General features: G+C 40.0%; 4 protein-coding genes across 4 annotated transcripts; 1 reads left to right on the plus strand and 3 right to left on the minus strand.

Annotated features, from left to right (window-relative positions):
• Positions 1 to 427: 427 nt before the first annotated feature.
• On the plus strand, positions 428 to 2199 carry FOIG_16644 (uncharacterized protein; the record flags this gene model as incomplete). Its single annotated transcript, XM_031218109.1, has 2 exons — positions 428 to 484; positions 1843 to 2199. 2 exons carry the CDS (start codon positions 428 to 430, stop codon positions 2197 to 2199), a joined length of 414 nt encoding a protein of 137 aa, XP_031052174.1.
• A 328-nt stretch (positions 2200 to 2527) lies between these two features.
• On the minus strand, positions 2528 to 3966 carry FOIG_16645 (uncharacterized protein; the record flags this gene model as incomplete). The annotated part of the gene is made up of 7 exons (XM_031218110.1): positions 2528 to 2802; positions 2850 to 2934; positions 2990 to 3416; positions 3473 to 3503; positions 3614 to 3684; positions 3739 to 3880; positions 3942 to 3966. 7 exons carry the CDS (start codon positions 3964 to 3966, stop codon positions 2657 to 2659), a joined length of 927 nt encoding a protein of 308 aa, XP_031052175.1. The 3' UTR covers positions 2528 to 2656.
• A 656-nt stretch (positions 3967 to 4622) lies between these two features.
• Positions 4623 to 6092, minus strand: FOIG_16646 (uncharacterized protein; the record flags this gene model as incomplete). Its single annotated transcript, XM_031218111.1, has 4 exons — positions 4623 to 5032; positions 5098 to 5181; positions 5389 to 5691; positions 5741 to 6092. 4 exons carry the CDS (start codon positions 6090 to 6092, stop codon positions 4623 to 4625), a joined length of 1149 nt encoding a protein of 382 aa, XP_031052176.1.
• An 8261-nt stretch (positions 6093 to 14353) lies between these two features.
• Positions 14354 to 15901, minus strand: FOIG_16647 (uncharacterized protein; the record flags this gene model as incomplete). Its single annotated transcript, XM_031218112.1, has 2 exons — positions 14354 to 14795; positions 14850 to 15901. The coding sequence occupies 2 exons, from the start codon at positions 15899 to 15901 to the stop codon at positions 14354 to 14356; spliced, it is 1494 nt and encodes a 497-aa protein (XP_031052177.1).
• Between the last annotated feature and the right edge of the window lie 3254 nt (positions 15902 to 19155).

The following is a 19155-nucleotide window of genomic DNA, read 5'->3' on the forward strand; positions in this document are numbered from 1 at the left end:
TTATGACATCTCGTATCCGCCACTTTTTCGGGTTCTGGGCATGATTAACAGCCAATGAGGAGACGATACAAAATCACCGATGCCATCACCGCAATCAAACTATAAAAAGAAGGACTCTAATACAGAAAATGTTAACTAGATGCACCAAGAGATCTCGGTGTACGGATAGCTGAAGCCGAACTAAAAGTCGTGTAATCCTTGCATTCCCAATTAGAGCGGCGTTCATCAGCGCACCCGCCTACTCTAGAATAACATTTAACTAAGGGTCATCATTCCTATCCCAGGGGAACCCATGAGACATAAGATCGTCAGTTAACTTCTCAGTTTCCATAACTACTATACATTGGTATTCGCCAACATTCATACTGACGATTTGGTAGAGGCCTCGAGCTATATGCTTTGTCACCTGTATAACTGCATGGTGAATATGACTATTGGTGCCGGTTCGAAGCGTACGAAAGTCCGAATCCCTGTTGAGATTGATGTAAGTAACATCGACCCTGTAGATTGCAGTGCCGAATTCTGGAGCTTGTCCAGGTGGCCATGAAGCCGGATTGGTAGAGGGGTCAACTGTTTAAATAACTCTATTTTGGTTCGCCATAGTGCTTGGTTTAATTTGAAGAGATGATATATGGATATTGGAGTTTAACTTCGGAATAATGGTGATAGGCGCTATGTAACTGATTGCTGCCTGTAAGGTTAACCTTTAGGGTGCTAAGACTGATAAAAAGGACATAAAATTCTTCTTCAGTGATAGGAGAATTGGTACGTATTTATACATGTATTTGACGATATGATGGTGAGTTTATAGGCAGCCAATGATATTAATGCCGCAATACTATAACTAACGTTCCTTTTGCGGCAGAACACAGTCTCGTAATCTGAGTAGCTCGGCCGAGCAAGATCGTCTGTTATTACACTTATCTTATCTACGGCAGCGTGTGTATGTATTAGGATATCGTTGTCGATCTTAGAGATTACTTTCAAAACCGGACCAATTCCAATACTGCTCTCGAGGGCATGCAGAGCAAAACCTACGAGTCACATCCGCCCACGGTTGACCTAGAGCATAACTCACAAATCAGCTGATGTAAAGCATCAACAACCAACAAAGCCGTTAACCCACTCTCAAAATGCATCTGCCATTCCGACAGTACCTTGCTTATTAAATACTAGATATTACCCCTCTGAACCTACCAAATCAAAGGTCCTCTACACAGTGAAGGATCTACTGCTAGTTGTGTTATTGAATGTGCTTGGTCCAAGTTGGTGTGTCTTATCAATTACCCAAGCGGGGGAACTTCAGCCTTTTCCTTTTCGGCATAAAGGTACCACCATGCATCAGACTAATAACCAACTAAGCTTTTGTGGCTAATATATGCTTTCGTTGGTTGTTAGTCCTATGCATGACGGCACGTTTGTGCCACAAAGGAGGTTAGGGAGGGGGATGCCACAGCTCTAGGCCAGTTTCAACTCCAAATAACACCTTGGGCATTATGCGAACTGCTCAGACAATTGTCCAGCAAGCAACCACCTACGACCAACGACTAGCAACCAACAGACAACATCACATTAACTCTAAACCCCGGTTTCCTTACGAGCTTTGCGTCGGATCGGTCGGCATGCAAGGCAACCAAAGAATCACATGCTCGACCGTCCTCATGGCCAAAGAACAAGACCACTTCGCATTCTCTCAGTGAGCCGACTCAGTGAACATTCAACACATGTCTATAAAGAGGCAACAGTCCCCCATATCGAAAACACAAGCTTCTCAAACCAGCTAATTTCAACGAATCAATCTTGGTAAGATGCCTCAAGCCAAAAGGTCCAGCTAATTAATAGATTGCTAGAAACAATTCCTTTAACATGTTCGGAAAACGCGGTCCTCAGAATGCAATCCTTAGATTCGCTATTCAGGGAAGCATGCTAGGCAGCATAGTCGTCGGTTTGCCTGTTATTCCGACTGAAGATGTTAAAGATAAAATCGATGAGCCAGAGCAAACCGTTTACGCTGTGCGGTGCCACGCCGGGATCTATGTTATAGCCCACCATTGTCAGGCTCACTGTAACGGGAGGGGTCATGTACTCTTCAATGAGACCCGATGCCCTGTCGGATCAGATAATGCTGATATCTTTTCGGATTGCTACTGCACCCCACAATGCGTCCCTTGTAAGGAAGAGGATGAAGACCAGGTTTAGGGAGGGCTATTATTTCTCGGTGCTCCAATCAAAGGTGAAGAACTGAATCATCTGGCCACTGAGCTACTATAAAGTCTATGGGAGGGACGGTGTATTTCTCACTGATCTCTGTCGTTTCAATGCTGAACCAAACCCCTTCAGGATCACGAAGTACAACATCTTTGTGTATCTCAATTTATCCGTCCGCGGTCTTGATTGTGACTTCCCACTTTTATTGCATCGAGGATTACAATGCGAAAGACCTTGTTGAGCCCGTGATATGTCTGCTACCCATGGGAGCAAATGATGCTGAAACAGTATGCTCTCAATGACCTTACCATAAAATTGTCCTATCTGCCTCTTAATGAAGGAATGGCTTGTCTCATTCTGGCTTAGATTCGCTACAAATGTCTGTGGCGCTCCAAAGCCTGAAGCTGATTGTGGTCTCCATTTCCCAAGTCTCTATCTACCTCGCATCTCATGGCTTACGGGCGTTAATAAAGCGAACGCGTATGTAGCTGTGCACTTTCTTATCTCTGAGAGCCTTTCTCATGTCCATCAGAAATAACTCATATTCATCTTTGGGCCACCCCAAAATCTGCTGCCACGCCATGAGGGTGTATCCTGTATTCTCTTAGAAGATTGAAGACCAAAAACGATGACTTGTTTACCTTCAAGATCGTTTTCGATCGTTGCGCGAAGGAACTGGCCGACTTGACGTAACTTGGAGTCTTTGGCCCATCCGCCGACAGGAACCTAGATGATGTCAGACACAAAGGTTCGAAAGGGCGATGTATGAGAAAGACGATACCTTGAAGTCAGTAACTTGCAGGTCTACAAATCCAGCAGCAACAAGAAACTCCACGTCCCCCTCAATCTCGCAAAAGCTACGACCAAAAGTTTTACTCGCCTCTCTGAAAAGCTTATTCCATGTCTGCACTGCCATCACATCGCTGGCTGTCTCATCGTCACTGAGGAATGTAGGATTGACCTCGACAGATTCGACGAAGCCCCCAGGCTTGCAACAGCGGAACGCTTCTTTGAATAGCGCGCCCCAATCAGCGATAGCGCCAATCAAGTAGCGCATATGAACAAAGTTAAACCTGTCGTTGGACCAAGTCCAATTACTAGTTGCGTCCTCGAGTTCAAATCGGACATTTGGTGGTACCCAATCTGGTTGTATTGGGGAAAGATCTGTGCCAATGACCTCGGCTTTGGGGTATTGGTCGGCAAAGTCACTGTGAGGTATCAGTGTTTGCAACTGCTCCCTATTAAATACAAGAATCATCCGTACATTGCCCATATACCTATTTGATCATCAGCTTCTTTCCTGTTGTGGGTGTTATCCAATGCATCGCTTACCGGTCCCGGTTCCGATGTCAAGTACCTTCTGTATATCGTCAGTTCTAGCAAGACGTGTGGAAGCATGAGGAACTGGCCTCCAAGTCATCTGTCGAAGGGACGAGCGAAAGCTTGCCGTCGAGAAGTAACATGAGGTAGTGATGGCTTGCTAACTTTCAGTAGGGCGATCAGATGTTGGTTGCATAGAGTGTTCCTTACGAGATGTCAATGGACTCCTTCTGCTTCTCGTCATTTGGTGCGAAATATTCAGTCTCATACTTGTCACTATTAAAGGTCCGACCCTGAAACTTTCGGTATTCGAGAATACTTGAGGTGAGGGAAGCAGTCGAGCTTGCACTAGCTTGATGCATTAGTGACCGATCATCAAAGGGGGGCAAAGAACAGATAGATGCAACACTTACAAGTCTTCCCCGAGCGCCGAGTCATCGTCATCTTCTTCGTTCTCATCCTGAAGCTCATGTCGCAATCAGAATATCATCAATCCAGGTTCGAGCGGGGCAACGTGCTTGTGCTGCAACGAGGCCCTGCCCTCCTTGGCCAGACATCTCGGAAGGAATTGATTCTGGAAGAATCTCTGTTGGGTTTCGTGGATTTGTTTCGCTGATGACCGCCGGTACCGCGTCGGCTTTGTCCATATTTTAACAACTGTTAAACAGTGAGAGTTGTCGGCCGTTGACAGAGATAGAAAATGGCGCATTGAAGCGTTGCTGCAACCAGCACCATGTATCGAGGCCAGGCTTGTCCAACATCATGCAGTAATCAGATCAGATTTGCATAGTACTCTCTTCTCTCGCTGCATCCAGCAAGTGTACGCCAAGCGAGATGCGAGGGTAAGGTGACACTGTAGATTGTCGTACGGTGTTGCATTTGGGTGCTCTCTGGCCTGAGGTTTACAATCTAGATATTATAAATGATGCCGAAATGATTACTACAGCCTAAATGCTGATTTAAAGAAATCTACATTGCGACTTTCTTCTATTAGGAACACATACCGTGGGTACTGCTGTCCAGGATTGACTTGACAACTGGACGCTTCGCTAAGATCCTCGTGCTATTAGCGGGGCGACTACGTAAAGAGACGCTCAGTCCTTCGCTGCCCTCTCTGGCACAACACCCGTGAGGTCACCAACAGTCCAATTCATCGCGGTTATCCACAATTCCACTGCTTTCTTGGCAGATCCCTCACCGTCTTTCGGCTTCAGCCACAGATCTCGCACGGCTCCCCAAAGCTTTGCTGGGTTGTCTGGTGTAGGCTTGACGGGTAAAGCAGGCATCCATGTATCGTTCTGAAACTTGGTGGTATCAGGAAAGTTGATCGGCTTGATGACATCCTCGAGTTGTGATTTGACTGCATCGAAGAGTTTAATTCTATCATCTCTCGAGTGCGCTTCGGGAGGGATTAATTGTACGCCCATCATTAAGTAGACTGTCGCAGGGCCCGAAGGATCCAGTAGGGAACGAGAGTTTTTGCTTGGGTCTTTGCTTGGGTCATCTGTGTTATGTTAGTCAGCTGAGTGGGGAAACATTATCCGGCTGCCCAAACGGACTGTTACTTACATTTATCCCAAAGAGGTTTGGGAACACTGCTGATGACGGCGCGAAGCTCCCAGACTGATTTCTCTCCGGAAGTTCGGCCAAATTCTGTCTTGTTAACAGGTGGATCGGTGATAGCTAGCTTGAGCTTCGATTAAATTCTTTTCTCATCATCTTCAAGGTACATAAGATGAGCAACAGTCGGTTTGGTATTTAGAGGAGCATTGAACTGCGGCTGAGTCTCTTTGTCCTTTTCGTCCGTAATCGCGACACTACTGATCGCAAACACAGACGTCACGGTAGACACGAACGTACCTGCAGTAACTGATGATACTAAGGGTGGAGAATCAGAATTCGGAGCAAAATCATGGGCCATTTTGGTAACCTCCTTGGGGTCTTTCGGTTCCGGTTTCATGGAGGAGACAAGGCCAGAGTTGCATGTGAAAATGTGGGGTTTCGAAGAGTCTTCCTCTGTCGCGGTTTGCCTCTGCAATGTGAGTCTGTAGAACTCCAGCAGCTGTATGGGAGCCGGAGACTCAACACCATCGGAGGGCCCAAAAGCAATGTCAAAGCCAAACACCCAGAAATTGACATGGCACACGCCCTGGAATGGCGGACCTTGAAGGAAAAGCGTGGCACCAACTTGGATATTAATGTGAATGGTCACAAAACCACAGGTCAGGCGTGTATCTCACGCCAACATTAATGCCTCCACTGGCCGTGAACATGAAAGGCTGGTAGTTGATGAGGGAATCCGCCCAGGCGTCAAGGAAAGCATGAAGGACGCCTATGTCTAGGGTGGCATGCAAAGAGGCACCAGCCACCGCAACGGATGGGGATACAGCAAAGTATGCGCTTCCTGTGATCAATAGGGGACCCAATGACCAAGCAATCTGTAATCGTGGTGGCGAGGGGTGTTGAGCAGGTGCGTTGTATGCTGGATGGTAATCACCAAGCGCGAAGACCCAATCTCTTGAGCTTTGTTGTGGACCATCCTTGAACCAGTAGTACAGCGCCATACCTCCTGACAAGTGACAACTTGGAGACAGGATATACGATGACGGCGCTAGCTGCGCTTCAAGCTTGGCAATACCTTTGCCGAAGTCTATCGTGGCCAGTATCCCCAATTCCACGTGAGCAACCTTATATATATTTCTAGAGTGCAACCCGGGTAAAGTGGCAACCAGGAATGTATTCCTCTATAATAGATTATATAATAAAGTATATTACTTAGTGCTAATATAAGATATAACAAGGAAGATACCTAATAACTTATATTATATAATAGCAACCTAGGTTTATACATAGTTATATTAATATAAAGAAAGTAGAAGTTAATAAGCTAAAAAAAGTAAGTCTTATAAATAGAAGTAATTAATTAAAAAATACCTTTTAATAATAATTTTATTCTAGCTAGTATAAATATTATATAATATTATTATCCCCTGTTTATATTAATAGTATACTAATATTTAGCTAATCTATTAAATCTATTACATGCTATATCCCGTGACCTATTTAACCCTTTTTATACCGCTAATACTAATAGTCTTTAACTTTAGGTAACTAAACTTATAAAAAACTTAATATATTTTCTTCCTAAACCTTATAATTACCCCTCTTCTATTTATATATTTATCCTCTGTTAACCGTCCTTGGATAGCAGATATTATATTATGCTCTCGTGGTCTAAGACCATGGCCAGCCTATTATAAGGGCTTAGTCTTCTCTAATACCCTCTTAGCCTGCCCTTAGATAGTCTTAAGCCACTTATTATATAAGCTGCTGCAAAGGGCCTTAATAAATTTCCTCTCCCTCTGGCTTAGATTTGCCCCTCTAATTAGCTTCCCTTTTAGCTTATTAAGTTCCTTTATCTTAGAATTAAGGAAGGCTTTTTTAATAGGAGGGTGGCTATTATAGAGAGGGTATATAAGCAGGAGTATTTTATAACTAAAGGCTATTAGCCTAATATAGCTAGTATTATCCTTATATAACTAGGCCTCTCTAATTTCTATTATTATATTATAAAGCTTAGTATAATTATCTTCCTTAATAGCTTAGTTAATTATATTAATTATATTATAGCCTTTTATTAGATAAGGCTTATTAGGATTAGATATTTATAGGCTTCTTTTAATAGGTATTATTATAATATAGCTATAATGCTGTTAGTAGTTATAATAAGAAGGTATTTGGATTAGATTACTTACTATAGAAGCGCAGTGGATAATTTAAGCATGGTATCCTTTAAAGTAGGTTGCAGGAAGAAGATTAGGGCCAGCTAAAGAGTAAGGCTCTCTAGCTAGGTTATATGCAGCTAGGTTCAGGCTATAATTAAGGCAGCTAACTATAATAATATTAACTTAATAAAGCTTTACCTACTAAGGGGTAATAAATATTTAAATTATATTAGACTTTAGAGATGCTTAGATATACCTTTTAAGGCTAACTTATAAACTTAAAAAAAAAAAAATTATTATTATATTATTATCCTAGCTATAATTAAGTTATATTAATTGGTATAATAAATAAAAAAGAAAAAAAGTAAATATATTATATAATAATAATTTAATACCTAGCTGTTACGATTTGTGCCCATAACAGCGCTGTAAGGCTTCTATAAGCAGCTATACGCACCACCGTGATTACTACAATAGCAGTTGTAGCCGAATCTTTTGCCCCGTGGCGTAGTGGTTAGGTGCGACTGTTACACTAGCCACTCGATGGAAATCCGCACCCGAGTCCTGGGATTCGGTAGGAAGGGTACTAGTGGCTAGCCTTAGGTAGTCTAGGGCTAACGGCCCGTGCGTTCCCGCTCCGATCTGCCAACTAGACTCGGCATTTAAGCTGCAGAAGAGTGCTATAATTCCCGGTGGCCAACTTTAGGCATACAACAGAGTGAAACTTAGAAGCTTGCAAAGGGAACATGAAATGAACAAAAAGTTGTGAATAATGTTACGCTGTTACGCTTCTCTAATTTTCCCTCAAATACTGATCCGACCTTTGCAGTAGGTTTCCTCCACTCCTCTGCACAAAGCAAGTTCGGCAGTTGTCGAATGCTGTATTTTCCCCGCGATTTTACGGCATGCGGCTTCTTCCGACCACTGAAAAAGCATATTGACTGTCGATCAAAATAAATGGTAAAATTAGGGTTTGTGGCGTAAAAGTGCATCGCTTTCTGCTAGGTCGTTTAAGGTTGAAGTGTCGTCATAGTCAAATCTCAGAAGATTGAGCAAGGACTAGGAGGACATTAAGACTTAGAAGTAGTTTTTAAAAAGAGTGAAAGTAATCATCCACGATAAGAACTGTACGCCGAAATAGTACATGTTAGGATTCCGTCCAGGCGTTAGTTTCGAGCTACTACAAGCAAAGCCAAACCATGACGTTGGACACACCTTAGATTGTGGTAAGTGGCGTCATATTCTAACGACTTCAATTCCGGTAAAAGCTGCCTTTACGCTATGATACCAGGCAGCCTTGCTTGGCCAATAACAGTGGCAAGGTGGGGTATTGGCAACCGGGTTCAGGATGTCTCATTACGTGTCAAGACGTTGCATCTCCGGCTCAGATTATATTGTGTCTATACAAAGGTAGTTGCAATTATTACAAATATTAGTTCCTGACCCTGCCAGCTCGGTGGCTAATATATCTTTAGTACCCAAAAGAGGCACCAGCACGACTAAAACGTTCAGTTTTATAGAGCTCTTATTAAGATACCCGTAAGTCGGAAGACTATAAGGCATAGCCAGGACATATGTTTCAGCATTGGCAAGGAAGCTGCAAGCGCCCATGCAGGTAATGTCGATCTTCGTGCACTATTGAACTTAGACACCGCGAACCTCACCAATCGAGAGGCTCTGAATCCCTTATCGTTTCTCAATAACCTACTATTTGCCGATCACTTCCTTCTTGGTCAGGCATTAATACCGGCACCTGGCAACTATGAGGGCATCAGTTGGAGCTTTCCCGGCTATGCGGAAATCACATGAAGAGACGAGCCGGGAGAAGGTGACGCTAAAGTCAAATAAGACTTTGAACTAATAATCCGGATTTTGACTATCAAGCCATAAATTAGTCTTTTTGCCTTGCTGATCAACGCGCGGCTATCTAACATTATTTAGTGTAAACGTTACCTTTAACTCGGTCATAAACCAATGTTATTCTTACTAAGGGAATGATCGACTGAAACAATATTATGCGAAAATATAGGATACATACCAAATAAGGTTCAAAAGTATTGTATTTACTGCCCCACTAATCAAAATGCCCTTCTTTTGCTAACTTCTCTTGACCCTCATGTAGGGGAAGGCTAGATCAAAAACCAGAAGTACCGCTTAATGTTGTATAATCCCAGCATTCCGGTGTATTACCTCCGGCGTCTAATGCAAGTACTACAGTGACTGCTCAGAATAGGACTACCGTACAATCATGATGACAGCATAAATTCCCAGTGCACTCCGTGGACCCAGGGATCATCAAGGCTAAGGTTGCAACAAACTCCGAGGAGATACATACATCCCAGCTACGAAGGGACTCCCACATTAACTAAACTTCCTGAGCAGCCATATGCCTCGTCGACCTCCTCTGAGCAGTGAGTTTATTGCAACAATGCGACAACGGCGGTGAGGCGAGTATGCATAGGTGGCGATAAAAATCAAGAAAAGAAGTTTCGCTTGATGTATGATAATGGTTGATTAAGAGGGGTGGGGGGGATGCAGAGAGCTCTTTGCGGCAACTTCCGCAGCTTACAGTAATCGTAAACACTATGAACTTGAATTTGAACTTGAACTTGTGTTGATCGTGCTCGGCTTCGTCCATATAAACCACCTTGACTTCCACCTTGACTCGAACATTTCAGCTCACAACTATCCATCGCATCCTCAAAGCACCCAAGCCTCCAAAACCTCTTACCAAACCTCCCAGTTCAGTTTTTATTAAACCAAAAGCCTCTTCACGACAATCAAAATGAAGACCACTGCTCTTCTCTCCGCCCTCACTTTGGCTGTTGTTGCCATTGCCGCTCCTGCTGAGATTGAGGCTCGCGGCGGCGGTGGTGGTGGCGGTGGTACCTGCAACAGCGACAATCATCAGCAGGTATGCTGCAATGGCGGCGGCCTTCTGGGCCTGGCCTGTACTGTTGGGATCCTCTCAACCGGCTGCAACCAAGGCACCTACTGCTGCGACACTGGAACGGCTGTTGTAAGTTCTCTTTCTAAAGTTCCGTTTTCCAAGTGGTAACACAGAAAATGAGGGCGGTCTTATCAACATCAATGCCCTTAACTGCGTTAAACTTTAGGAGAATTATGAATCCACTATTAGGAGCTTATGGATTTAGGGAAGGGATTGTAAGCAGCTTGTGAATCGGGAAACTGGTTTTAAGGGTATTAAAGTCTTTAAATATTATCTATGGGCCTTCCGAATTCTTGGAAGCCAGCCTCTCCTTTTATGGAATATTTAATAAGGTATTAAGTTAGATGTTTAGTTTGGTAACAGACACTCTTTATATAGGCCTAGTTGATTAGGGTTAAATTGATAAGCTTGGAGGAAACTGTCCGCTCTTGTATCTTAAGTGCTAAAACTGGCAACTGCTTAACTATATTTATAATAGTTTCAACGGTCTCTACTTAAATATTAAAGTTAGAAGTAGGGCCTGCTTCGGCCTAATAGCTATTTAAAAATGAGCTACTAATAATTCAGCAAATGAATATGCCTGGCTTGGTTATAATAGACCTATAGAAACCGTTTATAATAAAAGTTCTATTAATTTTCCACTACCCCCTTACCTAAAATATAAAAATCATTTAATATACTTTTTGCATTAGAACTAAACCAAAGAATATCTAAGAAATGCATTAAGTATATTATTCTCCTTATAATAGAATAAAAACTAAAATTATATATATTAATAGTATTCCTATCCTGATATTTTAGTAAAAGAGGGTATTTTATTAATAACTATCTAATAATAATAATTTAATATAACTTTAATATTATTTAAAATATTATTTAAAAGTAAAATATTTTAATAATATAACTATTACTAATACTAACTCGGTTCTACCCTGCCTAGTACGCCTACCTCCGTGTCAACTCTAACTGATATACTGGTACTTAATAACGGCGCATCTACACCAACCATTGCCGACGAAAGACAGATTCCAACGAGCTCTTAATGTGTTTTCCCTATTAACTAGGACAAGATTCGCTATAACGGGAAGCCTGTCCCATCAATTCGATACCGCCAGCCTCATAAGCGCACCCTTAACTCCAAACTCTAACCGTCAGCAATCTACAAACATGGTACTCAGCTCACAACCGATGGAGATAACAAGTACTGGCTCTGCAAGTACTGCCATATACGTAGATACCACCATACTGCACTATTTTCCAGCGAGAGCACTACTAGCGTAATATACCACCTAAAGCATTAACATAAACTGGAAGACTTCGGATACCAGGCAGCACTATTAAACCCCTGTAGTATGGCAAAGGGGATAACTAACCCTATATTATATCTCGGAGGCCGGCGGTTAGTGTTTAACGACTTGTAATTCAAGGACGACTTTATCGACTAGGTTATTGACCTCGATCTCACCTTCCGTTAAGTAACCCATCAACGCACTCATAAGATCTTTACCAACCATCTGGAAGACATTGGCAAGATTCTGCCAAAGAGCCTATCTGCCCTCAGTAACTGGATCAAAGAGAAATAGGTCGGTGATGCTGGAAGGCGTGTTTGGCTGATAGAAAAGCTACATGTTGCTACAAGCAAGATCCATATCTCGGTAGATGCCTGGATATCTGAAGAAGGAACGAACTATCTAGCAGTTGTTGCTCACTTCTTGGACGAAAGCCATAAGCTGCAAACAGCTCTTCTAGACCTCCCACCTCTGAAAGGACCTTACTCCTGTGAGAATCTTACAAAGGCGTTATCTAAAGTCATTGACTTTTACGATATCTCCACCGTCATTGGCTTCTTCATGATAGATAACGCTGGCAATAATAACATATGCATTCAGGAGCTGGAAAAGCAATACCCGGCCATTAAACTGCAGAGTCGCCTTCGGTGCGTTAGTCATATGTTAAATCTCATCGTCAAAGCTCTGCTCTTTAGGCAGGGTGTTAGCAAGATGGAACAACAGCTGCGTGGCGCATCCGATGAGGAGCGGTTTGAGATATAGAGGAAATAGAGCTTTATCGGAAAGCTCCACAACTTCTGTGTATGGGTCAACAGGAGTGACCAGCGACGGGAGCTGCTGAAACAGTACGTGTTGACGGCGTACGACGAAGGCAGCATCGAGTGCCTCTACAGTAGAGTCCTGGTTAATGGCGGTATCTGCTGGAACTCTGCATATGCGATAATTAAAAGAGCTCTTAAACTCCGCCATGCCATTAATCTCTTCTTCCTTAACTACAACCATATCGACAAGGAATATAATATCTCACAGGATATGCTTACTTCGCAGGATTGGATTAATCTAGAACACTTCCTCGATATCTTAAAGCCGTTTAAAGATCTAATAAAACGCATAGAAGGCCAGGCAAATAAAGCAGGCCTTAAAGGATCCCACGGCTCCCTTTACGAAACGATTAAGTCGCTAGACGTTCTCTTCAAGGAGCTTCAAGAGGCTGGAAAGTTTGCAGATAATCACCCCGAGGTGGTGTCCACATACTATTCCTATGCTATCGATGCTGCTCGCATCAAGCTTAAAGAGTACTTTGGCCTTACAGATGCCATGCCTACATACCGCTGTGCAGTTGCCCTACACCCTGCGAACAAATTTACATACTTCGAGCTAGAATGGAGTCACAATAAGCAGTAGATTAGTAAGGCAAGGAGAGTAGTACAGGAGGTATACGCGCATTACGAGGAAGCAGCTGCCAAAACGGGCATAATAGGAGCATAACCACAGGAGGAGGTAATTGATAACAATAACGTGGCGCTAGATCCTCTCCAGCAGGCCCGTAAGCGTCGTCAGCGACTTGCTGCCACTGCGGCATCAGGCTCACGAGGAAATAAGCGCATCAAACTCGCCTCTGAGCTCGATAAGTTCATGGCCAGGGCAAATAAGGCTGATATGGAAGTTAAGGATCCTCTAGAGTGGTAGGTTTGCTATGCATCTAACTACCCTATCCTCTCTAAGATGGCCTTTAACTTATTCAGTTGCCCAGTAATAAGCACTAAGTATAAGCAAGTATTCTTACAGATAAAAAAGGTTATTACCGATAAACGGAATCGCCTTAAGTCAGATACTATAGCAGCACTTAAGTGCCAAAAGCACCTACTTTAGACCAGCATATTACCATGGAAATTGCCCAATTAGGAATAGTAGTCAAGTAAGATTAACCAAGTAAGAACTTCTTATAAGCAACCAAGTAAAGTAAAGGGCTCTAGTCAACCAAGCTGAGTAAGGGGGTCAAATTTTAGTTTACTTAGTTAATAGACACACTGGCCATTCTGACCTCGCCCTTCGAACCCCTAATAAAATAAACAGAAAAGCCCAGATCGACCTTTACCCAACCTCCATCCTTAGGCATACCTAGCTAAACACAGCCTTAATATTTCTTTTAGAATATATAATTACAATTGCGCCAGTGAATAATTTAACTGATACCCTTAATTTCATTAGTGCTCTCTTCTATCGCAGCTGTATCAAAGGCTTCCTGGTTAAATAGTTAAACCTCCTGTTGATTACAATTAGCTTCACTCCGAACCCATGATCATGGAACAGTTTTTACCATGGCTGCTCGTTGATGTTCTTTAGTGGAAGTGGTCAAGAGCAACAACTAGTAGAATGCATACGAGTTTTCAAGGCCACAGCTCCGCACGTGAAGCGCGTGACCGATCACGTGATTAATAACGATATGGCTCATAGATCGATTAAGTAGAGTGTATTTTTCCGTTAAACTGGATTATAACGAATCTACAATCCTCGATCAGCGATAAATTTAAGCTCTATCAGTAGACAGAATCATGAACCTATGTTTATTTGCGTATCTGTTGTAATTACTTTCGTTTTTCTATTATAACTACACCAACGGGTTACTAACAAAGCAGACAGGGAATTTACAAACAGAGCCTGCAGTATTCTCCAACATGGTTCAATTCCTTAAAAAAACAAAACGTCTTATAAATAGGTTTCCTAAGTCAAGTAAGTAGCCTTACAGGGTTTTAAGCCATTATATCAGGCCAGAATCTACGAGTGCTTAGCTATACCCAGCTCACTGCCTAAGTAATAGCTCAAGCATGACCAAGATCCGGTCCTCCACGAGCTCGAAGCTAAACATATGGCTCGTGATCCCACTCTTCTAATTCCTTTGTATAACAAATCCAGTACTTATCCGGATGCCGCTGTGCTTTAAGCCACATATCCCGGAGACTCACCCCTTCCCACCGAGCAGCATAGAACCAGGAGTTGAGCGACCATTTAGCCACCTTGACCCGGCCTTCGTACTTCTCACCATCGACGGTCACTTCATCTGAGCCATCCCAGTCTGCATCATACGCCCAAACCCAGCAGGGATCGTAAGTGTCACGTTCCTCAATATTAAGATTGCCGGAAACGAATTCGAGGGGAATGACGATGAAGGTGTTCCGCAGAATTCCAGGGGACAGCAGATTCTCATTGTCCTCTATGTTTTTCCTCTTTCTCTTCTTCTTATTCTTCTTTTCATCCTCTGCGGTCTTGGAACGATTCTCCTCGCAGTATTTTTTAAAGTGCCTAACAAGTAGTTAGTGAGTTCATCAGTATTAGTCTGGTGATGGTTATACACACTTGCGGAGGTCGTCGTCTTCAGCCAACTCCTCATTAGGGGAGAATATAGGCCAGTTCTCAGTTTCAAGCGAATGCAGAGACATCCAGTTCTTGCTACCTTGACAATGGATAGAAGACCAGGTTACCCTCAATGGCGAACTGGTATTCCTAATTCGACTCCAAACTGAGTTCCAGTTATAGCGTGTCTGGTATAATTCTCTAGATCTGTAGTAGACAAACCCAAATTGTTCGCCAGTCTGTAGGATATGTTGTAGCCATGGAGGCGGCGCAGGCGAAACCCGTTTCCAGACCCCTTCTAGGATGTCCCGGTAGTCCCGCGGTTTCAAATTGAGTTCTTGGATTTCTTCTTGAATTTCCATCATCTTGCGCCGTTCGACTTCACCAATTCCTCTCTCTTGATTGAAGCTCTCAACCACAAGTCTTAACTGTTCATAGAGTCGGTCCATGAGGTCTGGATCTTTATCCGCCCACCCCATTTTCTCGTCCTCTGAAAGTCCTTCGATAGCTGGAATCATCCACTTGGCATTCCTTCGAGCTCGCTTGAGGTCGTTATCCCGCACAAGCTCTCTAGCTCGGGCGGCAGGCGTCTGAAGATCCTCTTCCTGTAGGCGTGCTTCGTAGATCTCCTGTAGCGTAGCATTGCCTCTATCAACGTAATATATATCGCAGTATACTAGCTTCCAGGCATCCAAATTTAATGCATATGAAAACTGATCGAAATTCTCGATATAATGAATCAAGCTTGAACTGCTACTCGCAACGTTATCGGTGATGCGCCTGACCATTTTGTTCTCGTCCTCGAGGCGGTTGGTTCGGCCAAGCACGATGTTTTTCAGCTGTCCATCCCCTTTAATCTCGGAAGGATTATCCAGGGCCACTTGAATGAGGTCTCGACCTGCGATAGTCTCTTCCAGCCTCTTGGTATTATCCTCGTCTTGGACAATTGTTTCGACTCTGATAACTTCTGATCGGGGAAGATATGCCATGCGGTGGCGGCGCTGGGACGGGATCAGGTGCAGTAGGCTTCTGTAAAGCTCCAAATTTGGGTCCATTGTACTTATCGCGGCGCACGGGTTTTGATGTTCAAGATGAGATGAGGCCGTCCGTGAGTGAATTATGACTTGAGAGGAATGGAGAGGAGTGGCGTTTTATTCTGTTAGCAGTAAACCCCACTATATTATGTGGACTCATGACTACAGTAGATGGACAAAAGTTCTGACACAAGGCCAAATTAGCCCTTCTTCTTTATATTATATATAATAAACTAATTAAGCTATATATAAAGATATAAAAATATATATTAAATACATAAGTAGCTATATTATTAAAATAAACTATTTAATTAATTATCTAATACTTATAAATATAATTTAATTAATATTTAAAATTATATTTTATTTTAAAAATAATACTGCCTTTTTAAGCCTTACTTATTAGCTAATTAAGCTTTATTATTAAAATAAACTATTTAATTAATTATCTAATACTTATAAATATAATTTAATTAATATTTAAAATTATATCTTATTTTAAAAATAATATTACCTTTTTAAGCCTTACTTATTGGCTAATTAAGCTTATATTTATAATAAAATATAATTTTTATAAAACAAAATACTTTAAAAACTATTATATATATATAAATCCCTAAGTATTATTTAATTATATTTATCCCTAATTTATATTTCTCTTATTATATTATCTTATAACCTAATTTAATTTATTACTAATCTGCTAAGCTAGCCTTAATCTATTAATATTTATAGTTTTTCTTTAAATACTAAAACCTTTTTTTCTTAATTTACCTTTTTCCTCCTCTTTTCCTTCTTACTTCCTCTCCTTTATCTTATAATAGCCCTTAATTCTTATAATAAAATATTTATACTATAATTTAAGATTATTATAATTTAACTATTTTAATAATCCTTATAAATTATCTTTAATATATAAATTATATTTATTAGTACTTTTATAAACTTAGCTTATTAACTATTAATAAGACTTCTTTATATTAATAAAGCCTAGTAAATATTACTTAATTATTAAGAGATATAATAATTAACTTACTTAGTATTAATACTTTATATATTTTATAAATATAAACCTAATATAAATTAATTTCCTTATTTAAAATTATATTTATTATATATTAACATAGTTAATAAGCATACATCACAGACAAGTATACATCGCACCTTCCTTAACCTTTTCAACCTACAGCTTAAAAGCTTAAGCTGCAGTTTAAAAAGGCTAGCTTTTATATACTAAATTCCTCCCTAGATAACTTAAGAACTACCTAATAAGTTCTTATATTATACCTGCCCTTACTATATATACTACAGCGCCAACTACCTAGTTACTCTGACTTTCCTTAACTACCACTTCTCAATAATTCAGCTACTACCTACATATTAATATCTATCTAATTAATTACTTACAATACTTCCTATATAATTATAATCTCTCCTTTCTATAATTTAATCCTTTTTACCCTATAGCACTAACTTAATATCTTATTTATATCTTAAAGATTATAAAGCTTAGCCCTTAATAAGATAACCTTATATATAACTGCCTTTATTGCCTTAATAGTTAACTTTAAAGCTTTAATAATAAACTCTAGGGAGCTACTATAATACCTTTTAATTTGCCTTTTAAGGTATTTAGACTAAGATTAGGCCTTAATTATTATCTTTAAGGTCTTTAAAGCCTATAGTATTAATAGTTAAGTAGCCTCCCTAGGAGGCATTAGGGTCTATAGCTATATATTAAGCTTTAAGATTATAGTTTCTAGGTTAAAAGAAGCAAGCCTAGCTCCTCTAAAACCCCCCTAGATATTACTTTCTATAAAGATAGCTCTAAATATAATATAAAAGGCAAAAAAGAACTTAATCTTAGAAATATAAGTTATAAAATATCTAATTAGATACTCTATTTCTTAACTATAAGCCTATTTTAGCAGCCTAAAGCACCTAACATTAAGAGGCTAAAGTAAATAAGATATATAAGCAGGTATATAAAGCATAATAATCTTATTCTCCTTATAATATCTCTTAAAATCAGCTAAGTAGTAGCTTTTATAACTATTAAGGATTAGGAGATAATAAGGACTAGTTAATTAGTTAATTATAGACTAATTAAAGTACTTTAGCTACTTAAGACTTAGCTTGTTATTTATCTACCTATTTTAGCTTATTATAATAACTTAATTGCCTAGGAGGTTATATTCTTAGTACTAATTAGTAAGGTAATATTGGCCTGTACTAATAATAAATAGCATAATTAATTAACCTTTTATATTAATTGCCTAGATTATAATAATCTATTTCTAGTTTCTAGGCTGCACTAATTTTAGCCTTCTTTATATTTCTAAACTTATAATAACTATTCCAGCTATAATAAGGCCTATTATAAAGCCAGTCTTATTAAAGTTCTAGATATTATCTAATTAGATATTATACTTTGCAATTATATTCTATATAAGCCTGAACTAATTGCAAATAATAATTGGATTTTTATATTTAGCTCTTTAATAATTATATTTATAAAATAAATACATCTTTAGCTCTAGTTATTACTTTATAAAGTTATAAGCCTAGCGCTTACTAATAGGTAATATATTATAGTCAGTAAGCAGAGAATTAGCTATTTCTTCTATAAAACGCAGTTATAAGGGAAATCCTCAGGAATTTAGGTTAAGGACAAATTAGATTATTATCTATTTCTCTAAATTAAATAATTTCTATAACTTTAGGATCTAATCGTGTTATAATTAAATGCCATTATAGCAGTAATATAATCTATACTTAGAGATCTTATAATTCTTTGTAATATATTAGATACTAAGTTTTAGATTATTTTAAAGGGCTTAAAGTACAAAAAGGGTTCTAGCTTTATCTAAAGGTTATACTATTTTTAGTTATTAAGAATTATCCGATTAGATAAAAAGTTAAATATAAGAGGGAAAAATACAATGCATACTTATCTGCAACGTATGCTTATTAACCACGTTAATAGCTTTTATTTAAAATATATTATATTAATAACTAAGTAATATTATATTATTAAAAAATCTAATAATACTAATACTAGGTATAATAAGTTAATTCCTAATTATAAATAAACTAAGTTATATTAGGTTTATTATTAGTAGATTATATAAGGTATATAACTAAGCTTATTGTCACAGCGCAAGACCAGACTAGGTTACCCTAGACCGACAGGCCAAGTGGATCTCAGTCACGTGGCGATACGTTATCGCAGAAGATCCTGACCGACCGCCTGATAGCTCCTGAACGTAGCTCCT

Source organism: Fusarium odoratissimum (assembly GCF_000260195.1).
Source record: "Fusarium odoratissimum NRRL 54006 unplaced genomic scaffold supercont1.106, whole genome shotgun sequence".
Lineage (NCBI taxonomy): Eukaryota > Fungi > Ascomycota > Sordariomycetes > Hypocreales > Nectriaceae > Fusarium > Fusarium odoratissimum.